Below are 19,247 nucleotides of genomic sequence, written 5' to 3' on the forward strand. Positions count from 1 at the left end.
TTCCCATGTCTCAGTTTAAGAGCAAGGAAACCTCTCCCCGAGTCTCCAGGGGACCTGTCCTTCTGCCTCATTGGCCAGAATTGCATCACATGCCCATGCTTACACCTGCCCTGTAGGATTCAGCCTGAGCTGGGGCAGGACAGATGCCATGGAGACCTGGAGCAAGGATGGAGTGGAGAAATCACTGTTAGGCTTGCCCCAAAGTCCCTCAGCTGGGGCCATTTCCCTGGCCCCACTGGCAGTGATTCACCTTCCTTTGAGCCCAGCAATGTTTTGGCCACACCATATTTTTATGCACTCAACTTTACAAGACCAACTCTGCATTAGGCACTATTCTGGGCACAGAGATTCAAGAATGCCCGAGACACGATCTCTGACAATAAGGAGTTCACAGAAATCAAAATGTACAAATAGCCCAACAGTGAAGACAGGGAGGCAGGAACCCAGTGGAAGCACTGGTTTGCACAGAGTTTACCCACAGAGAGGGGGAGGGAGGAAGCAGACTGGTACAATGGAAGTAGGAAGGGAGGTGCTCCTGGCAGAGGGTCTACCGTGAGCACAGGTAGAGAGGTGTAGGAAACACAGCTCAGCAGAGGCACAATAAGGTCAAGTGGCTAAAGCAAGGGAAAAGACCAATGACGAGGCCAAAGTGGTCATATCACAAGGGGTCTTGAATGCCACACCAAGAAGGTCGAACCGAGTCCAGGAGGCAGCAGAGAACCTTTGGACAATTTAAAGCAGGGGGATGAATAGATTTATAAAAATCCGAACCCTCTGCCTCTGAGCTCCTGGGAAGCAGGGATATATGGCTCATTCCTCTCGGTACCCCCTGCAGTGCCCAGCTCAGTGCCTCAGTTTCCCTAACTACAAAATGCTTTCAACTCAGGCTTGATCATTTTCTGTGGTTCCTGCCATAGTTATTAAAAACTATTCGAGAGGCTGACATTTTTCTTCAAAAAACAAACAAACAAACAAACAAAAACCCAGGGCTGATTTCCAATTCCCAAGGGTGTACGGGTGAGGAAAGTCCAAGTGCAAACCAAGGTCAAAATGATGCCGTCAGTCTCCATTAGCAGAGCAGAGGGATGTTCAGCCTTAGAGGAGCCGACAGGGGCTTGAGCTTGATTTTCTCTGAATTAGCCCCATTAAAGCTCTATAATTATCAACAAGCAGTGACAACTCTCAGAGGCCCATTAGTGACCAACCCTCATTATTTTTCCAAGGATATAAATTTTAGGCAGGACATGTGATTTGAGTGGCTCAAGGGCAGGACCCTGCAGCTTACACAGACAAGCACTTTCACCGACCTAAAGGCCCTCCTCACCCACACCTCGATCCCAGGGTGCGTTTCCAACTCAGAGGCCCTTCTAGGGCACAGCCGAGCCCTTCCTAGTCCCCAAGAGCAACTCTACTTTTCTCTTTTTTCTCCATGGCATCCTCCTGAGATTTCAGCTAAACTAAATAGCAGACAGAAAACATTGGAAGCCACTAGGCTTTAAGGCGGGAACTATCAGGATAGCAATGAAGAGGTCTGGATTCTGTGACCAGCTCTGCTATGCCACCCTGATCAGGTCACTTCCCCTCTCAGAGCTTCATTTCTCTGAATGGGAAATGAAGACTTTGGACTATAAGCTCCCTTAGAGAGCTCCACCACTGGGAGGTCTCTAAAAATGGTAACTGGGCTTCTATTTATAAACTATTGCTTCTTAAAAAACTCTTATTGGAGTTCAAAGAATTCATGAGTCTCATCCTGGGGCAGCACTAGGCGTGCTATTTCTTCCTGGGAAATGATAAAAGGTGTCGGTTCCGCTGAGCAGCATGGGGCTCTCCTTAAACAGGGACGCCTGTAGAGCCAGTGGAAGGGGCTCCTCTCTCCTCCTGGAGCTGTTTCCCAGTGGAGAGCAGGTGGCCCCTCCATCTCACTAGCTTATCTTTCTCAGGGACTGGGAAACAGGCAGAGATCGTGGAGTGTGCATTTTGACATGTGTGCATTACACCAAAGAGCAGCTGGAGAAGGAGTTGGTTTGAACAGACCAGCCAAGTGGACTGAACATCTGCTCTTTGCTGGTGTCCCAGGCGTGGCAGCGGCTTGGTCTCTGCCCTTGGTAGGCTAATGTCTGGGAGGAAAAAGGCCTGAACTGAGCAGCAGACTGATTGACTGTCATATAAAGAAAGTGAAAAGCTTTGGAGAATATTATTACAAAAGCATGGACCTGAAGAATGTCGGGCCCACTGCTGCGTTAGTTGTTAGAGACATGGTAATGTATACCTCACTTACAGCACCCTCACCTGCCCACCTGCATAGATGGGAGCTAGGATGCAGGCAGCAAAAGGCCAGATATAGTTAGCATAAAGGCACACAGTCTACTCAGGAAAAAGTTTTTTACCCTCCACTCAGGGCCTATTGACTCTTAGTTTGGGCGCAATTCTAAAACGTGGTTTCATAGAAGAAACAAGTAACTATTGAATAGGAGGGAGAGTTATTTGGGCTACCAGATGCAAATGCTCTAACAGGAGTTTGAAACCGATGGCAACACAGGAGGCAGAAAAATGAGAAAAACCTCAAAGAGAGTGGCCACCTGGGGTCACTCGGTAGAGGAATCATCTCACACCCCTTTCCGTGTCTGGGCAAAGAACAGTAATCATCATAGCAACAGCTCGGGTTATGCAGAAAAGTGTAAGTGACCAGTTGTATATTCCACTCACAAAGCCTGGGTGGGGGGTGATCCAGTTTGAAACAAGTTCATTCCAGAAGGCGTCTCAGAGGGGCAAGTACAGTTATCTAGAAAAGTCACCTAAACGGATGTGCTCCTTCTATAATTATCTACTGAGTACTTTCCATAGCCCATGTGCTGTGTTAAAGCACAATGCTGTGAGGTGGACACTATTGCATCTCCATCTTGCAGATGAGGAAACTGAAGAGAAGGTCATGCAGCAAGGAAATGCAGATCCAGGATTTGAACCAGGGGTCAGATGTCAGAGGGCAGGTTTCGCTCCTCGCATGTGCCACCAGTCAAGGACAGAGATGCTGAGCTGTGTGTCTTACCCTATGTTAGATACTAGGGAGCAAAACTTGCCTGACTCACCACTAGCGCCTCAAAATAAAGGGCAGCCCCACATGCACGGTCCTTAAGTTGCCCATTTCTCTTCAAACCCAAAACTTTGCTAGGCCTGGGCCCCTGTGTGAGCCCAAGGATCTGTGGGTCATGTGGTCCCCGTGGCATCTACTGAGCTCTACCATTATTAAAGTGCAAAAGCATCTGTGATTCAGATGTCAATGGATGGTTGTGGCCGGACTTGGCCAGGGGGCCGTGGTTTGATCTAGACCTATGTTGGGTGCCCCTGGCCTAAGGAAAAGAGCCCTGCCCTCCCCCAGCATCACTGCAGCCACTCAGTCTCCCACCCTCTGATTGGCTTGTGGTTGGAATGCCCCTTCCCCAGCCCTGCTGGACACTGGCCAACACCTACTCATCCTTTGTAGCTAAAGGCTTCCTCCTCCAGGAAGCCTTCTCTGATGGCCCCAGTTCACATCAAGGCCAGTTATTCCCCATTGCTCCTGGCCCACTAAACTGTTGTGGCACATTCTTTTCATCTGTTCTTCCCATTAAGCTGTGCTTTCCTTGGGGCAAGAACCCTGCCTCATTATCTTCATCCCTAGAGTCTGGCATATTGTAAATGTTTGGTAAGGAATCAGTGACTGAGATGCCAGTTAACCAGCCCAGCAGCCTGCAAGCAGGATCTGGGCTTCTAAAGACATCCTGTGAACGTGCGCCTTGCTGTCCAGAGACTTGTCCCTGAGGTCTGCCTGCACCATAACTCCCGCCTTCATGCCAGGAGCCACGTCAACATGATAGGACACAGCTGCCATGTGTGATTGCCCCCGAAAGTGGCAGCTGCACCCAATTATTGCTGCACTCTCTGCCCAGCCCTTGGGAATCTCCTGCTGCCTTTAAGAGGCTTGGGGTAGCACCATGAGGACCCAGCTGGCTCCTTGAAGCCTCCCAGGCCCCCAAGGGACCAGAGAGACCAGGTAGCTGCACCCTGAGTATTGCTGGGAAGTGGGAGAGTGGATCAGCCCATCAGCCCAACCAGGACCTGCAGCCTTGCAAAGCCTTGTCTCCGCTGCCTTCTCATACAATCTTTGTGACATTTAACGGTTGAGGGAAACTAAGGCTGGAGCCCAGACTGGCAGTTGCACAAAGAGGGTAGAACAGAAACTCTTTTAGCTGAGTGCCCAGTACACATGAGCACCACACTGGACCAGCTACGGGCCAGGCACCACAGCTCAGGGGTTAGGGGCCTGGGGCTGTGGGGCCGACCACCTGGGTTTGATTCTTGGGCCTCCGCTCACAGTGACTGGGGGTGACTGACCTGGCCTCTCTGAGCCTCAGCTCTTCATCTGGAAAGTGGGAAGAATACTGCTCACTTCCCAGGGTTGTCAGGACTGGGAGGCTAGATGGAGAGATTGGTATGTAGTAGGTGTCCAGTTGGTGGCAGTCACCATAGGCACTGGTACCTCATCTGACCTCACAGGGGTGGGTGACACTTTTCCACCATGCAGCTGATGCATGACCTGAGCAGTCCTTTGTCCGCAGCCGCCCTGGGCACGCTGGACTTCAGCCTCCTCTACGACCAGGAGAACAATGCCCTCCACTGCACCATCAGCAAGGCCAAGGTAGGCCCCTTGGGTTCCCACTGTTCTCAGGCCCAGGCTGTATGTGCTCCCTGAACTGAGGAGGGGCTGAAGTCATAAGGCTAGTCCTCCCCATCTGTTTTTCATCCAGGCTTGGTGGTATCTGTGCTGTGAGTGCAGGGCGGGGAGGGGACTCTTACCTCAATTCCTACCTCAGTCATCTTTGCTGCCCTAAAAAGTCTCAGAGACAGGCATTTGGGAAAGAAGCAGAACAAAGAAAGAGGAGGAAAATGAGAGGATGAAGGCCTGCATGGGGCTTTCAGGGGACAGATCCCACCAGAGCTGGGGAGGGGCTGTTGACAGAGGGAAGGGTGAGCAGGCAGCACTGTCCCACTCTGGATGCTGAGGCTACTCCAAACAGGGGATTAATCTTTTAGAACCAGGGTCTGCATCCTGCTCTCTGGGTTGGGGCTTAGGGTGGCCCTGCCCCTCTGGCTGGCATGTGTCAGCTCTGTATTCTCAGCCAAGTTATTCCCTTCGTCCCCTCACATATCACTCCTTCTGGGATGAAGGTGCCAAAGTTGATGTTCTCTCGGAAGGTAAGGGCTGCAGTGCAGCCTAGTAGAACCTCCCAGTAGAGTCGTGGAAGGGCCTGGGCCCAGCTCAGAGCCAGGAGCTTCCAGCACAGCTCCCTGGGCCCAGACCCCGCTCTAGCCCGCAACCTGTGAGCTTCTCTGCCCCTCCCTCCCACCTTGCCCGTGACTCTTCCCACCCAGAGGGCCGGGCTGCCTGCTACTGCCACAGCTGTGTCCCACCCTACTTGTGCCACCACACCTGGACTGCCATAGCAGGGGTGAGTAGTGTCACATTGGGCCCCTAGAGGCCCGCACGCTCCATCCTGGCCCCTGCCTTGTCCTCTGGGAGTTGCTCGGGTGGTGATGCAGGGCATGCCCAGCCTGACCTGGTAAGGGCTCCAGACCTGTCTTTAGGTACAGAGCTGAAAATCTGGTGACCCCCAACTATGCCAAGGTGAGGGCAGGCTGCAAAACCCAAACAGATCCCTTCCCCTCTCCCTCCACCAAGCTTTATACAGGTTGTCCAGGTTTGGGGACTGGGAAAGGGCACTGGCTGCCAGGCCACTCTGGCCAGAGCCATCCTTTCTCCTCCCCATCCCAGACACTGTGCCCTCCTGTGCTGTGTGCCCTACTTTTCCTACCTGGGCCCCAGAGGGGCTGTGCGGGTGACCTGGGGTATGTACGTGTGTGTGCGTGCACAGGTCTCTGTGGATACCTGTATATGCACATGTATGTGTGTGTTCCTTGGGGGGTGTCACTCAAGGCATCGGAGGTGGGGGATGGTAGGGCCATGAGCCATGGCAGCTCCCCAACTCTCTAGGTCATTCTCTGCTTAGATCCAGTTCTGCAGGGGTGGGAGTAGCACAGGCATGGAAGGAGTTAGGGCTCTGGGCTAGAGTGTGGGGAGGAGCCCCAAGGGTTGAGGAGGTTGAGGCAGGGCTGATAGGCAAAGCCCCTCAAGAGACTCTAGGAGGAAGCCAGCTGGACCCTAGCTTGGCCACTCTCCTCTTGGGTAAGCAGAGAAACCTCAATTTCTTCATCTGTAAAATAGGGTTAATCATCCCCACCTGTATGATGGTTGTGAGTATTATGTGATTAAGGGCTCAGTACCTAACACTGTCCTGGAGGACAGTGCCAGGTGGCAAGTGTCCACCCCACCCACATTCACATGGACATGCGGGAACTCAACTGGCAGACTGCCAGTCCTCGGCAGGTGAGAGGCCAGGATGAGGGACTTGTGTTCGGAAGGGCCACCTCATTGCTGTGGCACACACAAGGCCTCCAAGCCAAGCCTTATCCCAGAGCCAGCCCCACGGAGCGGGGCAGAGCTCAGATACCCCACCTCGGCCCCCACCCAGTCCTCTGGCATCTTCCTGGGGGACCGGCATGTCAGGGATGGGGAGCAAACACCCCGCTATCCAGGCCCTTCATCAGCATTACATCCTCAACTCCCACTCCAACCCTGCCAAGCAGGGACTATTAACTCTTTTTTTATAGATCATAAAGCTGAGGCTCAAGAGGCAAAGGAACCCGCTCCCATACCTAACTAATGAATGCAGAAGCTGACGTCTGAACCCAGGCCAGCCTGGCTCTGAAACCTGTGTGCCCTTTCCCATAAGTAGAGCAGAGAGAGGTTTGAAGCCCCTACTTGGGCACTCCTTTAAATCAAGGTGGGGTGGGGGCAGGAGAAGAGTCTCAGCTCCCCTTGGAGTGGGGCCTGGTTATGAGCAGCCAACCTGCAGTTCATCTCTGGATGATGTCATGAGGTTGCCAGTTCTGCCCACACACGCCACAGCTGCCTCCCTACATCCCTGTAGAAAAAAATAGAATTTTCAGAAACAAGACTAGGTATGAGGTCAGCTAGACCCTGTCCGTTCATGGTTCCACTGGTTTCCCGGCTGTGCACACTTGACTGATTGTTCAGAGTGAGTGAGGGCTGCCATCTTGTGGAAGGACCCTCTGTGGCCAGCCAGCTGTGTGGCCTCAGGCGGGGAGCCATGGCAAATCCAGAGAGAAAATGAGCCTGGTTTCCAGGACATAGAACATTTTCCCACAGACACAAAGGGCAGCGTGTGGGAGAGTAGACAGAGGGTCATGTGGATTTAGGGTCAGTGAGAGAAGTCTCATGTTTGGAGAGTAGGGGAGGGGAATCAGGAAGAAGGAAGTGCCTAACTAACCAAAGCAGGATAATGAGGGCCCCACTCAGAGAAAGGTGAGTCACCTGTCCTCCATGACAAGGAGAATAGAAAGGGAAAGGCTGCTCTGATAAAGATGCCCCACACCTGCCCTGGGCCAGGACATTTGGAGGGGAGATTACACAAGCACTGAACCGTCCTCACTTCCCCACTCTCAGAGTGTGGGGCCAGGGGGCTTCTGTGAAGAGGGTCATGAATGGACCCAGCCAGGCAGCCCTGGGGACAAGGGATGCCTCCTGCCCCAGGTGCCTGGAGGCCTTGGCTGCTCTTTGTCCCCAAACCTCAGTTCACACCTTTTACTGTTCTCTGCTCAGGGCCTGAAGCCAATGGACCACAACGGGCTGGCGGACCCCTACGTCAAGCTGCACCTGCTGCCCGGAGCCAGTAAGGTGAGGGGGTCTGCCCTAGGCCTGCCTACCAGCTCTGTCCACTGCAGCAGAGGCCCAGACTGGGCTTGGGGCACCCAGGGTGGCCCATAGCTCCCATACCCCCTCAAAGCCCAAGCAAGGTGGGGACTCCAGCCATTCACCTTCACCCAGAGCACCCAGTCAGCCCACACCCTCCAGGCCTCTCAGGAACCTCAAGTCAGCACCACCTGCCTGCTGAGTTGGGGAAACCTTCCAGAGCATTCCCAGGACAGCATTTTATGAGAAGCAGTCTTAGCTGAAGATTAATAGTATGTGTAAAAAAAGGGTTCTGTAGTCAAATAACATCGGGAAACATTGTTAAACAGGTTTCTTTTCTGCAGGACTTACCAGAGCCTTTAATGTGTTGATGGGCTGCTCTGTAGTGTTCCGCAAGGAGGATGGAGTGGGCACAGAACCTTTGTTTTTTGAGCACAGAACCTTTGTTCCCATTCTAGATGACCTAACAGGCAGCCCAAGCACACGGTACATCTAGGAAAGCGGAGAAAAATTTTTTTAGCAGAACTTTGCTATGAAACAAAAGCATCAAGGTCGCCCTCAGCACTGAAAGATCAAAACTTGGTTAGACTTCTCTATATAAGTTTAATGGTTCATTTTTAATTTCACGAGAGGGAAGGTCACATCATCTTTCAGAATTGGGTCTTGCTCTACGTCTCGGGCAGGGGGCTGCGTTGTGCAGACCCCATGCCAGGGGGGACTCGACTAGAGACCAGCAGCTTTGCTTCCAGGTGGAGACCAGGGGTAAAGCAGAGGGACATGAGACACAGGACACAGGAGCATGAGCAGCAGAGTCCAGTGGCTGGTGTCCTTGTCCTGGCCTCTTTCTCCAGAGCCAAGAGTTGGAGAATTCCTTCCTGGCCCTCAAGTAGCCTGAGAGGGAGGAAAAATCAGGAATGGGTGTGCCCCGCTAGGAGGAGGGCCTCCCTGGCCACTGTTAGGACTCTTCCGGGCCAACTAGGCAGTCCTGCCCCCGGCTGTGAAGCCACAGGTGGCTGGGGCCTGAGATGACTCTGAGGCCTAAACCCTCTAGACCGGTGTACAGGGCTGAGGCTCACCACCTTCCAAGAGAGCCACCCAGAAGGCAGCAGACCCAGGGTAGTGAGGGCCCCACTCCAGGCCTCCACCTCCTCGTGCTGCAGCTGGGACTCTCAGGGCTATGATGGCTGAAGGCCCTGTAACCAGGGGACTCACTGTGGCCAACCTGGGGGCTCACTGACTCTAGTCCTTAGACTCCTGGGACCTAGAATGGGCGAGACCTGGAGGCTGAGTTGTGGGGACCCCCATAGGATTTCCTGCATAGAGCAGTGTTTTACAAAGAAAAGTCTCCTGGTGAAGAAGGTTCCTGAAAGCAATGCCGAAAAAGAGATATTATTATGCCCTTCTTACAGTGGGGGACCTGACACAGGATAAAAAACCCGCTGAGCTCCACAGAGCTTATATAAGTGGTGGAGCTGGGATTTGAACCCAGGCCTATCTGACCTCAGCCTGGGCCAGGTGTGGCAGACGTCTCAGGGACTCAGACACAGGGCTCAGAGTCTGAAGGGGGCCAGACAGGTAAGGCGTGTAAGAAGCAAGTTCAGTGGAAGCACAGAGGGAGGAGTGGAGGCAGCTTGGACAGGCTACCCCACAGGAGAAGTGGCATTCTAGGCAGAGGGGACAGCCTGTGCAAGGGCAAGGAGGTGTGCGGGAGAGAATTCAGTCCCACAGCTAGGCTTCCCAGCAGCCCAGCCCCCTGGAGAACCCCCTCCACTCCGCACCACGCACACCAAGGGCCTGGAATCGGGGCTCCTCCTGTTTTAGTTTCCTAGGACTGAAGGAGCAAATTTTACCACCCACTTAGTGGCTTACGACAACATAAATTTCTTCTAGTTCTGCAGGTTAGAGGTCCAACATAGGTTGCACTGGGCTAAAACCAAGTGTCACAGGGCTGCGGTCCCTTCTGCAGGCTCTAGGGGAGAAGCCATGTCCCATCCCTTTCCAGTTTCTAGAGGCCACTCCTTCCTCCGTCTTCAAAGCCAACAACATTGCCTCTCTTGACCATCTTCCCTCATCACATCTCCCTCTGACTCTCCTCTCCTGCCTATTTCTACCACTTTTAAGGACCCTGCAATTACACAGGGCCCACCCAGGTCCTCTAGATAATCTCCCTGTTTTAAAGTCAGTTGATTACAATCATAATTCCCCTTTGCCACGTGCGAGAACATAGTCACAGGTTGAGGGGGCTGAGGGTGTGGGCATCTTTGGGGGCCATTAGTCTGCCTACCGCTCACAGGATTGTTTGTCGCTCTCTGCAGGCAAATAAGCTCAGAACAAAAACTCTCCGAAACACTCTGAACCCCACATGGAATGAGACCCTCACTTACTATGGGATCACAGATGAAGACATGATCCGAAAAACCCTGCGGTGGGTGAGGGCTCTGGGCCGCAGCCTCCTCCCCTACCGACTCCCACCCCAGCCTTATCCACAGGGGCCGGCCCTGCCTACCCACTCCCTACCCACTGCTTGCAAATCCCCACTGACTTGGGAGCACCCAGTGTGTCTGAAGACCTGGCCATGCCCTTGCCCTCCAGGATCTCCGTGTGTGATGAGGACAAATTTCGCCACAACGAATTCATCGGGGAGACGCGAGTGCCCCTGAAGAAGCTGAAACCCAACCACACCAAGACATTCAGCATCTGCCTGGAGAAGCAGCTGCCAGTGAGTGGGCCACAGGGTTCTGCAGGCCATCTTGGGCCCTCCCTGCCATGCGCTCAGGGCCAGCAGCATTTATTAATCACCTACTATGTGCCTGGTACAGTTGCAGGTGCTGGGAGACAGACAAAAATCCCTGCCCACATGGAGCTTGAGCAGGAGATAGACCCAAAACAGGATAAGCCACCCAAACAGATCATGTGTTAGACAGTGATCAAGGCCAAGAAAGAAAGCATGACAGGGGTTGATGGAAGCTCAGTGAAGGACTCACTAGGCACGCAGGAGTATTTCAGGCAGAGGGAACAGCGGGTGCAGAACCCTGTGTAAAAAGTGCCCAGCCTGTTGGCGGCACAGGCAAGAAGCCCACTGAGCAAACTTGGGGAAAGAGGAGAAGGGGTGAGAGCAGAGGTCGGGGGATGGAGAAGTGGGAAGGACTCAGTTCTTTACCCTGAGTGAGATGAGCTATGGGAGGGTGCTAGGCAGGGTTAGGGCATTTGATTACATTTTAACAGGCTCTCTGGGCTCAGAATGGGAAAGAGAGGAGGGTGAGGGTGGGGAGAGCAGTGAGGAGGAAATGAGCATGACTCAGGCCTGGGCAGGGGCAGCAGCAAAGCAGAAGTGCTGGGTCCTGGATGAGTGTGCTGGCAGATCCATTTCCCCAGGCATGGGGGCCCAAGTGCCTGCAAGGGTAAAGGTCATTAACCGTGACATGGAGGACCTTGAGAGGGGCAGCTGGGGACCCAGTAGCTCAACTGGAACATGTTAGGCATGAAGTGCCTGTGAGATACCCAGCAGAGACAGAAAATAATTCTTTCCTAGAAATTGCAATTATTTGAAAATGATGTCGAAACTGATTTTTCCCCCTGGCTGTCTGCGCAGCTGAGCCCTCCCAGTCTCGGTCCACTTGTCTCTCATCTCTCTCTCCCCTGTTGGAGGCCTTGCCTTCACCTAGTTCAGAAAGTCTTGGAGCATTTGGCCAGGAGACCCTGGGTCTCAAGAAACCTTGACCCTCTGGCAGCCCAGTGTTCAGAGTATAGTCCCCTTCCTGGGACATTTTTCCCCCAGAGGCTTGGGTAAGGGGACAGCTCAAGAAGACAGAACCCAGTGGCTGTACCCCATGTGCGCATCTCCTGGTGGGGTCTGGGCCCTGGGACAAATGCTCAGAGCAGCCTGGCCTGGGTCAAGCCCTGGGAACAAGTAAGCCTAAGGCCGGAGCTCCCTGCCAGAATCCCAGCTCTGTCTTCTTGCATAACTTGATCAAATTTTATTCTCTTGTCATGTTCTCTCCCACTCATAGACATTTGTGTGATGGATATGACCTTTTTTAGTTTATTATTAGTCACTAACCACAGGTAACCCAGTTTTTCCAAATGATCTATGTCATTTATAGGCAACATCAACTCCTACTATAGTTGTATTCCTGGGTTTTGATCCCTGGCATAAACAAGCAACTGTGCGGAGGTGTGAGCGTGCATGTGTATGTGTGTGAATTGTGTGTGAGAGCATTGTGTATGTGTGTAAACATGTATCTGCGTGTGAACGAGTATGCATGTGTGGGCTCATTTGAGTGTGCGGAATGTGTGTGTGAGCGTGTTTGTGCATGCGGATGGGTGAGTGGGTGTGCTGTGCATGATCGGAGTGTTTCTGAGTTTTGCCTGGATTTGCGAGGAGCTCATTGATCTGGTTTCGGGGATAGAGGTTAAGCACAAGAGTGTAGTTTGGAATTGACTACTCTGGCAGTAAAGATACATTTTGACGGTACATTTTAGATTTACATAGTCTGAGAACTTATTTGTTCTCAGTAAATACTGAACAATGCCCAGCTTAACGCTCTTCATGTGAAACAACTTGGAGTACAATATACCCCCTAAAAAAACAGCTAAAAATATCCCTGCTCATTTGTATTGTTTAATTTCCGCACATGACACAAACTAGCACAAGATCCATGGTTTAGTGAAGCCCTAGGCCAGAGTGGCAGACAGTTAACTCTCACATACCTAGTCTGCTATGTTGGTGGTGGCTGCCTGAGCTCTGTGTTGAGAGATGCTGAGGCTGCATTTCAGCTCTGGACGAATGCTGTGATCGAGTAGCCATGTCTGTTCTGGGTGTAGGAGTTGGGGAAGGTGGTCCTTCCCTCACTTTACAGGAGCTGCATCTCCAGGTAGGTGTAGGTGTGGGCCCTGCCTCCACAAGGCCATGTGGGGCATCACTTCAGCAATAGGGCAGTCATGCGCGAAGGGACATGGCTGAGCCTTCCTGTGAGAGGAGCCTGGCTGAGAGGCCTAAGAAGGGGCCCTTGGGGATCATGGGCTCCAGCTGGATGTGTCTGGGTGGACAGAGGGTAAACGAGAGGGGTCCTCGTGAGCAGCAGCCAGAATGTGGAAATGGGTGATCTGAAGAGGGTGAGGAATGGAGAAGCGTCAGGTAGGTGGGGTGGGGAGGCCAGACGTGAGGCCTAGAGGAGAGGTCTGTTTCCCAGAGGGGGGCATGAGAGGAGCCTAGGTGGCCCCCATCTGCCTTCCAGCTTCCCCTGAGGTTGGGAATGTGTCAAAGCTCTGTCTCGCGTGTTCTCCCCAAGGAGGCTGCCCCTTGGACCCTGAGAGGCTCCAGGAAAATCTTCAGGGGAGCTGGAGCCAGGGCGACCCCTCGTCATCCACAGGCTCCACTTGTCCTGGGCCCATCAACAGCCTCGGTGGCCCATGGCTGAGGGTGAGGATGGGAACAGGTGAGGACGGCCCAGTAACTTCCCTCTCCACAGGTGGACAAGACAGAAGACAAGTCCCTGGAGGAGCGGGGCCGCATCCTCATCTCCCTCAAGTACAGCTCGCAGAAGCAGGGCCTGCTGGTCGGCATCGTGCGCTGTGCACACCTGGCTGCCATGGACGCCAATGGCTACTCGGACCCCTACGTGAAAACGTGAGTGAGCGGCCAGGTCGGCCACCTCCTTCCCCGCTCACCTCAGGAGAAGGGAGTTCCGTGGGACGAGATCAGTCGTTAGTGAAATGAGCACTGAGGGAGGCCTGTGTCCACAGACCACATTCTCTTCTGTGCTCCTTTGGCGACTCTGTGGGTTAAGTCTAGCCAGCCCCATTTCACAAGTGAGGAAACTGAGGCCCATAGAAGCTCAGTGGCTTCTCAGGTCTCACAGATAGAGAGCAGTTATGCCCCAATGCCCCATTTAGGCCTCCTCGCAAGCACAGGGCCCAGGACGGGCTATGAGCAAGTTGCAGGAGGGCGCAGGAGGGGAAAGGCCTGTGCCAAGAGCCTGGGAAATCCAGTGAAAGAGCTCTGCCAGGACTTAGTCCTGCCCACATGTGCCCACCCCTGTGCTGGTGTCATAGGTGCAGATAAGGGTCCACCCAGCCCTGCCAGCAGGGGCTCATGGCGGCACTGGGGAGAGACAGTAACTCAGGGGCCATGCAAGATGGCCGGGGCCCCAAGTCATAAACCTGTCCCAGGATAGGCTGTGATCCTAGCTCTGAGGGGCAGGATCCCTGGTAGCCTTTTGGATAGAGATAAAGCAGATGTCACAGTGACCACCATCGGTACTTCAGGCCCTCCACAAACAAAAGATAGATATTAGCCTGCATTCACAGTGAGACTCTCTTGAAGGATGGGGCTTGGAGAGGATTTGGCTCAGCAGAAAGGAGGTGTGCCTCTTTAGTCAGAGGGACAGAGGAATTGAGATACAGAAGCACGAGTGGGCCTGGCCTGAGGGACAGTGAGGAGACCTGGGTGACAGAGGCCACAAGGACATCTTGACACCACAGGGAAGCCAGTGCTGCCCCATGGCACAATTCTAGGGCCACCATTTCTACTGGCCACTGTCATATTTCTGTTACTTTTAGAATCAGATGACAAAAATGGTGCAGATACTTTGGAAAAGGGCCTGGCAGTTACTCAAACGGCTAAACATGGAGTTACCACATGACCCAGCAATTCCACTCCTAGGTGTTTACCCAAACTGAAAACATGTCCACACAAAAACTTATACATGAATGTTCACAGAAGCAATATTCACAATAGGCAAAAGGTGGAAACAACCTAAGTGTCCATCAAACAATGAATGGATAGACAAAATGTGGGCTATCCGTGCAATGGAATATTATTCAGCCATAGAAAGGGGCGAAATACTGATTCATGCTACAACATGTAGGAACCTTGAAAATATTATGCTAAGTGAAAGAGGCCACACCTTGTTAGATTCCATGAATTATATGAACTGTCCAGAATAGGCAAATTCATAGAGACAGAAAGCATAGTAGTAGTTGCCAGGGGCTGAGGGAGCTTACGGGGAAATGGGGAGTGACTGCTGATGAGTATTGGATCCTTTTCAGGGGTGAAACAAATGTTATAAATGGATTGTGGTGGCGGTTGTATAACTCTGTGAATACACTAAAAACTATTCATCTGTGTACTTTAAAAGGGTCTGTTGTACAGCATGGGAAGCATATCTCAGTATAGCTGTTATTTTTTTTTTAATCCAATACCACCAGTCCCCAGGAGCAGTGCCCAGATGTAATGAGAAGGTGACCAGGATCATTGGGAGAAGGCAGGTTCCTGCAAATGGCTAGGGATTACTCATTTTCCGCATTAAAAAAAAAAAAAAAAAAAAAAAAAACGCAATGAACTGGACCCCGATGTCGACCATTAGCAAAACAGTGATTTCCAGTGGATTAGAGACCACTGGGAGGGCAAGTACTGTAACACTTCAGAAAATAATCGGGGTACTCTATAACCATTGGAGAAAATTCGGCAAAATCCAATAAAGTGGGAAATTGTGTGCCCTATGGCTGCATTATTTCCTTCTACATTTGTATCCTAGAAACCCATGTCTGGGTGGAAAGCTGTTTATTGCAGCATTGTTTGTCACAGCAATAAACTGGAAATAGCCAAGCATTCATTCATCAGCAAAAGAATAGATTAATAAAATGTGGCATATCCATAGGATGGAGTACTACGTAGTTAACACGAATAAAATAGGACTAGATGAATTAACGTGGACAGCTATCCAAAACATGCTAAGCCCAGAAGCAACCTGCAGCACCGTGTACATGGTGTGGTGGTGCTGTTTCCTAAACCTGCAGAGCATCTCACTGTAGTGGCGGTCTCTGGAGAGAGCGGAAGGGGTAGGGGCTGGAGAGGGAGCACAGTGCCTTCATCTGCACCTGTGACGCTAGAGTTCTCTTATGGCAGGAAATACAGTCTGAAGCCAAAAAGGTATGAAATTTTTAACTCAGATTCAGTGATCACCTGCCAGGTTGACAGGAACACCAGGGTCCTTTGTGGGGTTATCCAGAAAGCGGGATCTCATCTGGTACAACAGACAGTCCAGCCACTTCCCACGGCCAGGCAGAGGTGGCCCTGGCAGGACATGTCACTACACCCAGGCTTGGAGGCTGCTCAACCCGCTACAGCAGTGTCTCGCCACCCAGCCACAGGCCAGGTCAGCATGGCCTTTCAAAGACCGGCAGATCTGTGGGTGCCTCCCTGTATCAGAGCCATATGGCGCTTCCCCGAGGGCCACATCAACCTAGAAACCCCCACATTTGATTAAAATTCCCCAGGTGAGACATGGGGACTGCTGCTAAGGCCTCCTCATGGTTCCCTATCTCCGAAAGGCCCCTTCATGGACCATGGGCCTCTTTCTTGCTAAAAGCAGGAGAAATAGAGGCACAAGTTAGATTGTGAGCAGAGTGCCCTTGCGGCTGCATCCTTTGGCAGGGCACCTGTGATCCTGAGAAGGGAGCTAGCTGAGGAAGTGCCAGGTGGTAGGTGCTGAGGGGCAAAGCTAGATGAGCCAAGGCCTTTAGTCACCCTAGGTGACTTGTGCCTCAGTTTCCCCAGGCTGAAAATTGACCCCAAATCCAGCTCTTCGGAGATGGAAAAAAACGGGGGTACCCACGATGATGATAATCACCACTAACATGTACTGAGTGATTGTGTGCCAAGAGCTGTGCCAGGCCTCTCGAACCCTTCCAATAACCCAACTCTGTCATGTCCGTTACTATCTTCATGTTCCACCTAGAGAAACAGGAAACTCAAGCAACTTGCTGTGCCTCCCTGGGCAACTCTTTTCTTCTCTGGCCCTCTGGTTTCTTCTAGGGGCCTTAGGTGAGCAGTAGTCGCTGTGCAGAAGGGGTCAGAGGTGACATTGCTGGGGATGCTCCATGACCCCTGCTGGCCAGGGCAGGAGAGGGTCCTGATAGCAAGGAGAGAGGCCACCGGGCAGGCCTCAGGTGCTTTGCCAGGGTGTGCTCCCAACCCACGCAAGTCGCCCTCAGGAGGAAGCTCACCTGGAATGGTGAGGCGAGGCAGGAAGGGTGCTCCAGGCAGAGGAGACAGTACAAAGGCCTGGCCTAGAAGCAGAACAGAGGATGATCCCTAGGGGAACTGTCTATGGCTGGAGGCCCTGAGGCTGGTGGCCACCGTGGGGGCCTGGTGGCCCGGTGAGGGGTCACCAGGTGGATACTGACCATGCAGCACTGAAGGTGTGGGGATGCCAGAACAGCTTTTCTTAATGGGGCTTCCGAAGGCATGGTAAGGGAAGCTCCCATTGTGTGGGGCTCCCTTGTCCCTTCTTCTTACACCCAAAGCAAAACAGGCAAAGGACAAGTCAAAATAAAATACCGATAAGCAGCAAAATGCTGTCAAAATAAAATACCAATAAACAGCAAAATACCGGTCAACAAGCATATGGAAGCTTGTAAGGAGCTGAAAAAACTCACCGAATCTGGGTAGGGGCTTAAGGGAACCACCGATTCTAAAACACCAGTTTATTGAGGTATAATTTAAACACAGTGAGTTTCTCCCTTTTTGAAATTTGACTGGCATTTTCAATCTTGTTACCACAACCACAGCCAAAATATAGAATACTTCTCTCACCCCAGAAAGTACCCCCAGCCCCAGGCAACCACTGACTTGTTTTCTGTCCCAACAGTTATTATGCCTTTTCCAGACTTCCTCATCAAGGCCATAGTACAATGCATCATCTTTGGAATCTATCATCTTTCATGTGGCACAATGCATTGGAGATTCAGCCGCGTGGCTGCCTGAGCTGGTAGCTTAGTCTTTTTGCTGATTAGCCATCCACTGAACAGATAGATAAACCACAGGTTCTTAATCAGTTCACCAGCTGAAGTGCAGGTAGTTTGTTTCCAGTTTTGGGTGATTATAAAAAGCTGCTAAAGACCAGGTTTTTGTGTGAACATATGCCTTCATTTCTCTCCCCCATCCCCAACTTTTGTCAATACGTTTTTTAGTGTTTCTGCAATGAATCAGTATTATTTATGTAATAAAAATCACAAGCAAAGAAAATAAAAAATGCAAAGTAAAGCAACAGTGAGATACCACTTTCTGCCTTTGGAACTAGCAAGGATTTTTTTATTATTACATTTATTGGAGTAACATTGGTTAATAACATTATATAAATTTCAGGTGTACAACTTTATAATATGGAATCTGTATACTGTATTGTGCGTGAACCATTCAAAGTCTAGTCTACTCTGTCACTTTGTATTTGACCCCTTTTACCTTCTTCATCCTCCCCTCACCCTGCTTCCCTTCTAGTAACCACCCTTCTGTTGTCTATATCTATGAGTTTGTTTTGTTTGTTCATTTGTTGCTTTTTGTTTTACATCCCACATGATTGAAATCTTGTCCTTTTCCACCTGACTTATCTCACTTAGCATAACACTCTCAACATTCATTTATGTTGTCGCAGATGGCAATTTTTCATCTTGAATACTTCAATAATATTCCATTGTGTGTGGAATATACATATATATACATCACATTGCTTTAGCCAATCATCTGTCAAGGGACACTTAGGTTATTTCCATGCCTTGGCTATTGTTAATAATGCTGCAATGAACACAGGGGTGCATATATCTTTACGAATAAGTGTCTTCAAATTTTTCAGGCAGATGCTCAGAAGAGGGATTTCTGGGTCATATGGTAGCTCTATTCTCAACACTGTTCTCCAAAGTGGCTGCACCAATTCACATTCCTACTAGCAGTGTACAAAGGTTCCCTTTTCTCTACATCCTCTCCAATACATTTTTTGTGGTTTTTTTTTCATCTTATTAATAGCCTTTCTAAGGGGTGTGTGATGGTATCTTATTGTGGTTTTGATTTGCATTTCCCTTAGCTAGTGATGTTGAACCTTTTTTCATATATCTATATGTCTTCCTTGGAAAAGTGTCTATTCAGGCCCGCTGTCATTTTTTAATTGGATTGTTTTTTGTTTGTTTTTGAGTTGTGCGAGTTCTTTGAACATTTTGGATATTAGCCTCTTATCAGAGGTGTCATTTGCAAATATCTTCTCCCATTCAATTTGTTACATTTTTGTTTTGCTGGTTTATTTTGCTATACAGAAGCTTTTTACTTTGATGTAGTCCCATTCATTTATTTTTGTTTTTACTACCCTTGTCCTTGGGGTCAAGTTTACAAAACCCCCTGAGACCAAAGTCCATAAGTTTAGTATGTGTGTTTTCTTCTATGCATTTTAGTGTTTCAGATCTTATATTCAAGTCTTTAATCCATTTCGAGTTAACTTTTGTGTATGGTATCAGATAGTATAGTTTCATTCTTTTCCATGTGGCTTTCCAGTTTTCCCCAATACCATTTAATGAAATGAAGAGACTTGCCTTTCTCCATTGCATGTTTTTGACTCCTTGGTCAAAAATTAGTTGCCCATATATGTGTGGGTTTACATCTGAGCTCTCA

At 50.8% G+C, this 19,247-nt stretch overlaps 1 protein-coding gene across 1 annotated transcript in view; it reads left to right on the forward strand.

Annotated features, from left to right (window-relative positions):
- Positions 1–19,247, forward strand: part of DOC2B (double C2 domain beta) — a 31,445-nt gene that overhangs the window by 3,626 nt on the left and 8,572 nt on the right. Inside the window, exons 2-6 of the mRNA XM_039886247.1 lie at positions 4,596–4,675; positions 7,718–7,792; positions 10,123–10,232; positions 10,400–10,526; positions 13,279–13,436. Of these exons, the coding sequence (XP_039742181.1) occupies positions 4,596–4,675; positions 7,718–7,792; positions 10,123–10,232; positions 10,400–10,526; positions 13,279–13,436 (550 nt within the window). The remainder of the gene's footprint in view (positions 1–4,595; positions 4,676–7,717; positions 7,793–10,122; positions 10,233–10,399; positions 10,527–13,278; positions 13,437–19,247) is intronic.

Source organism: Pteropus medius, unplaced genomic scaffold, assembly GCF_902729225.1.
Source record: "Pteropus medius unplaced genomic scaffold, Ma_sr-lr_union100, whole genome shotgun sequence".
NCBI classification, from domain to species: domain Eukaryota; kingdom Metazoa; phylum Chordata; class Mammalia; order Chiroptera; family Pteropodidae; genus Pteropus; species Pteropus medius.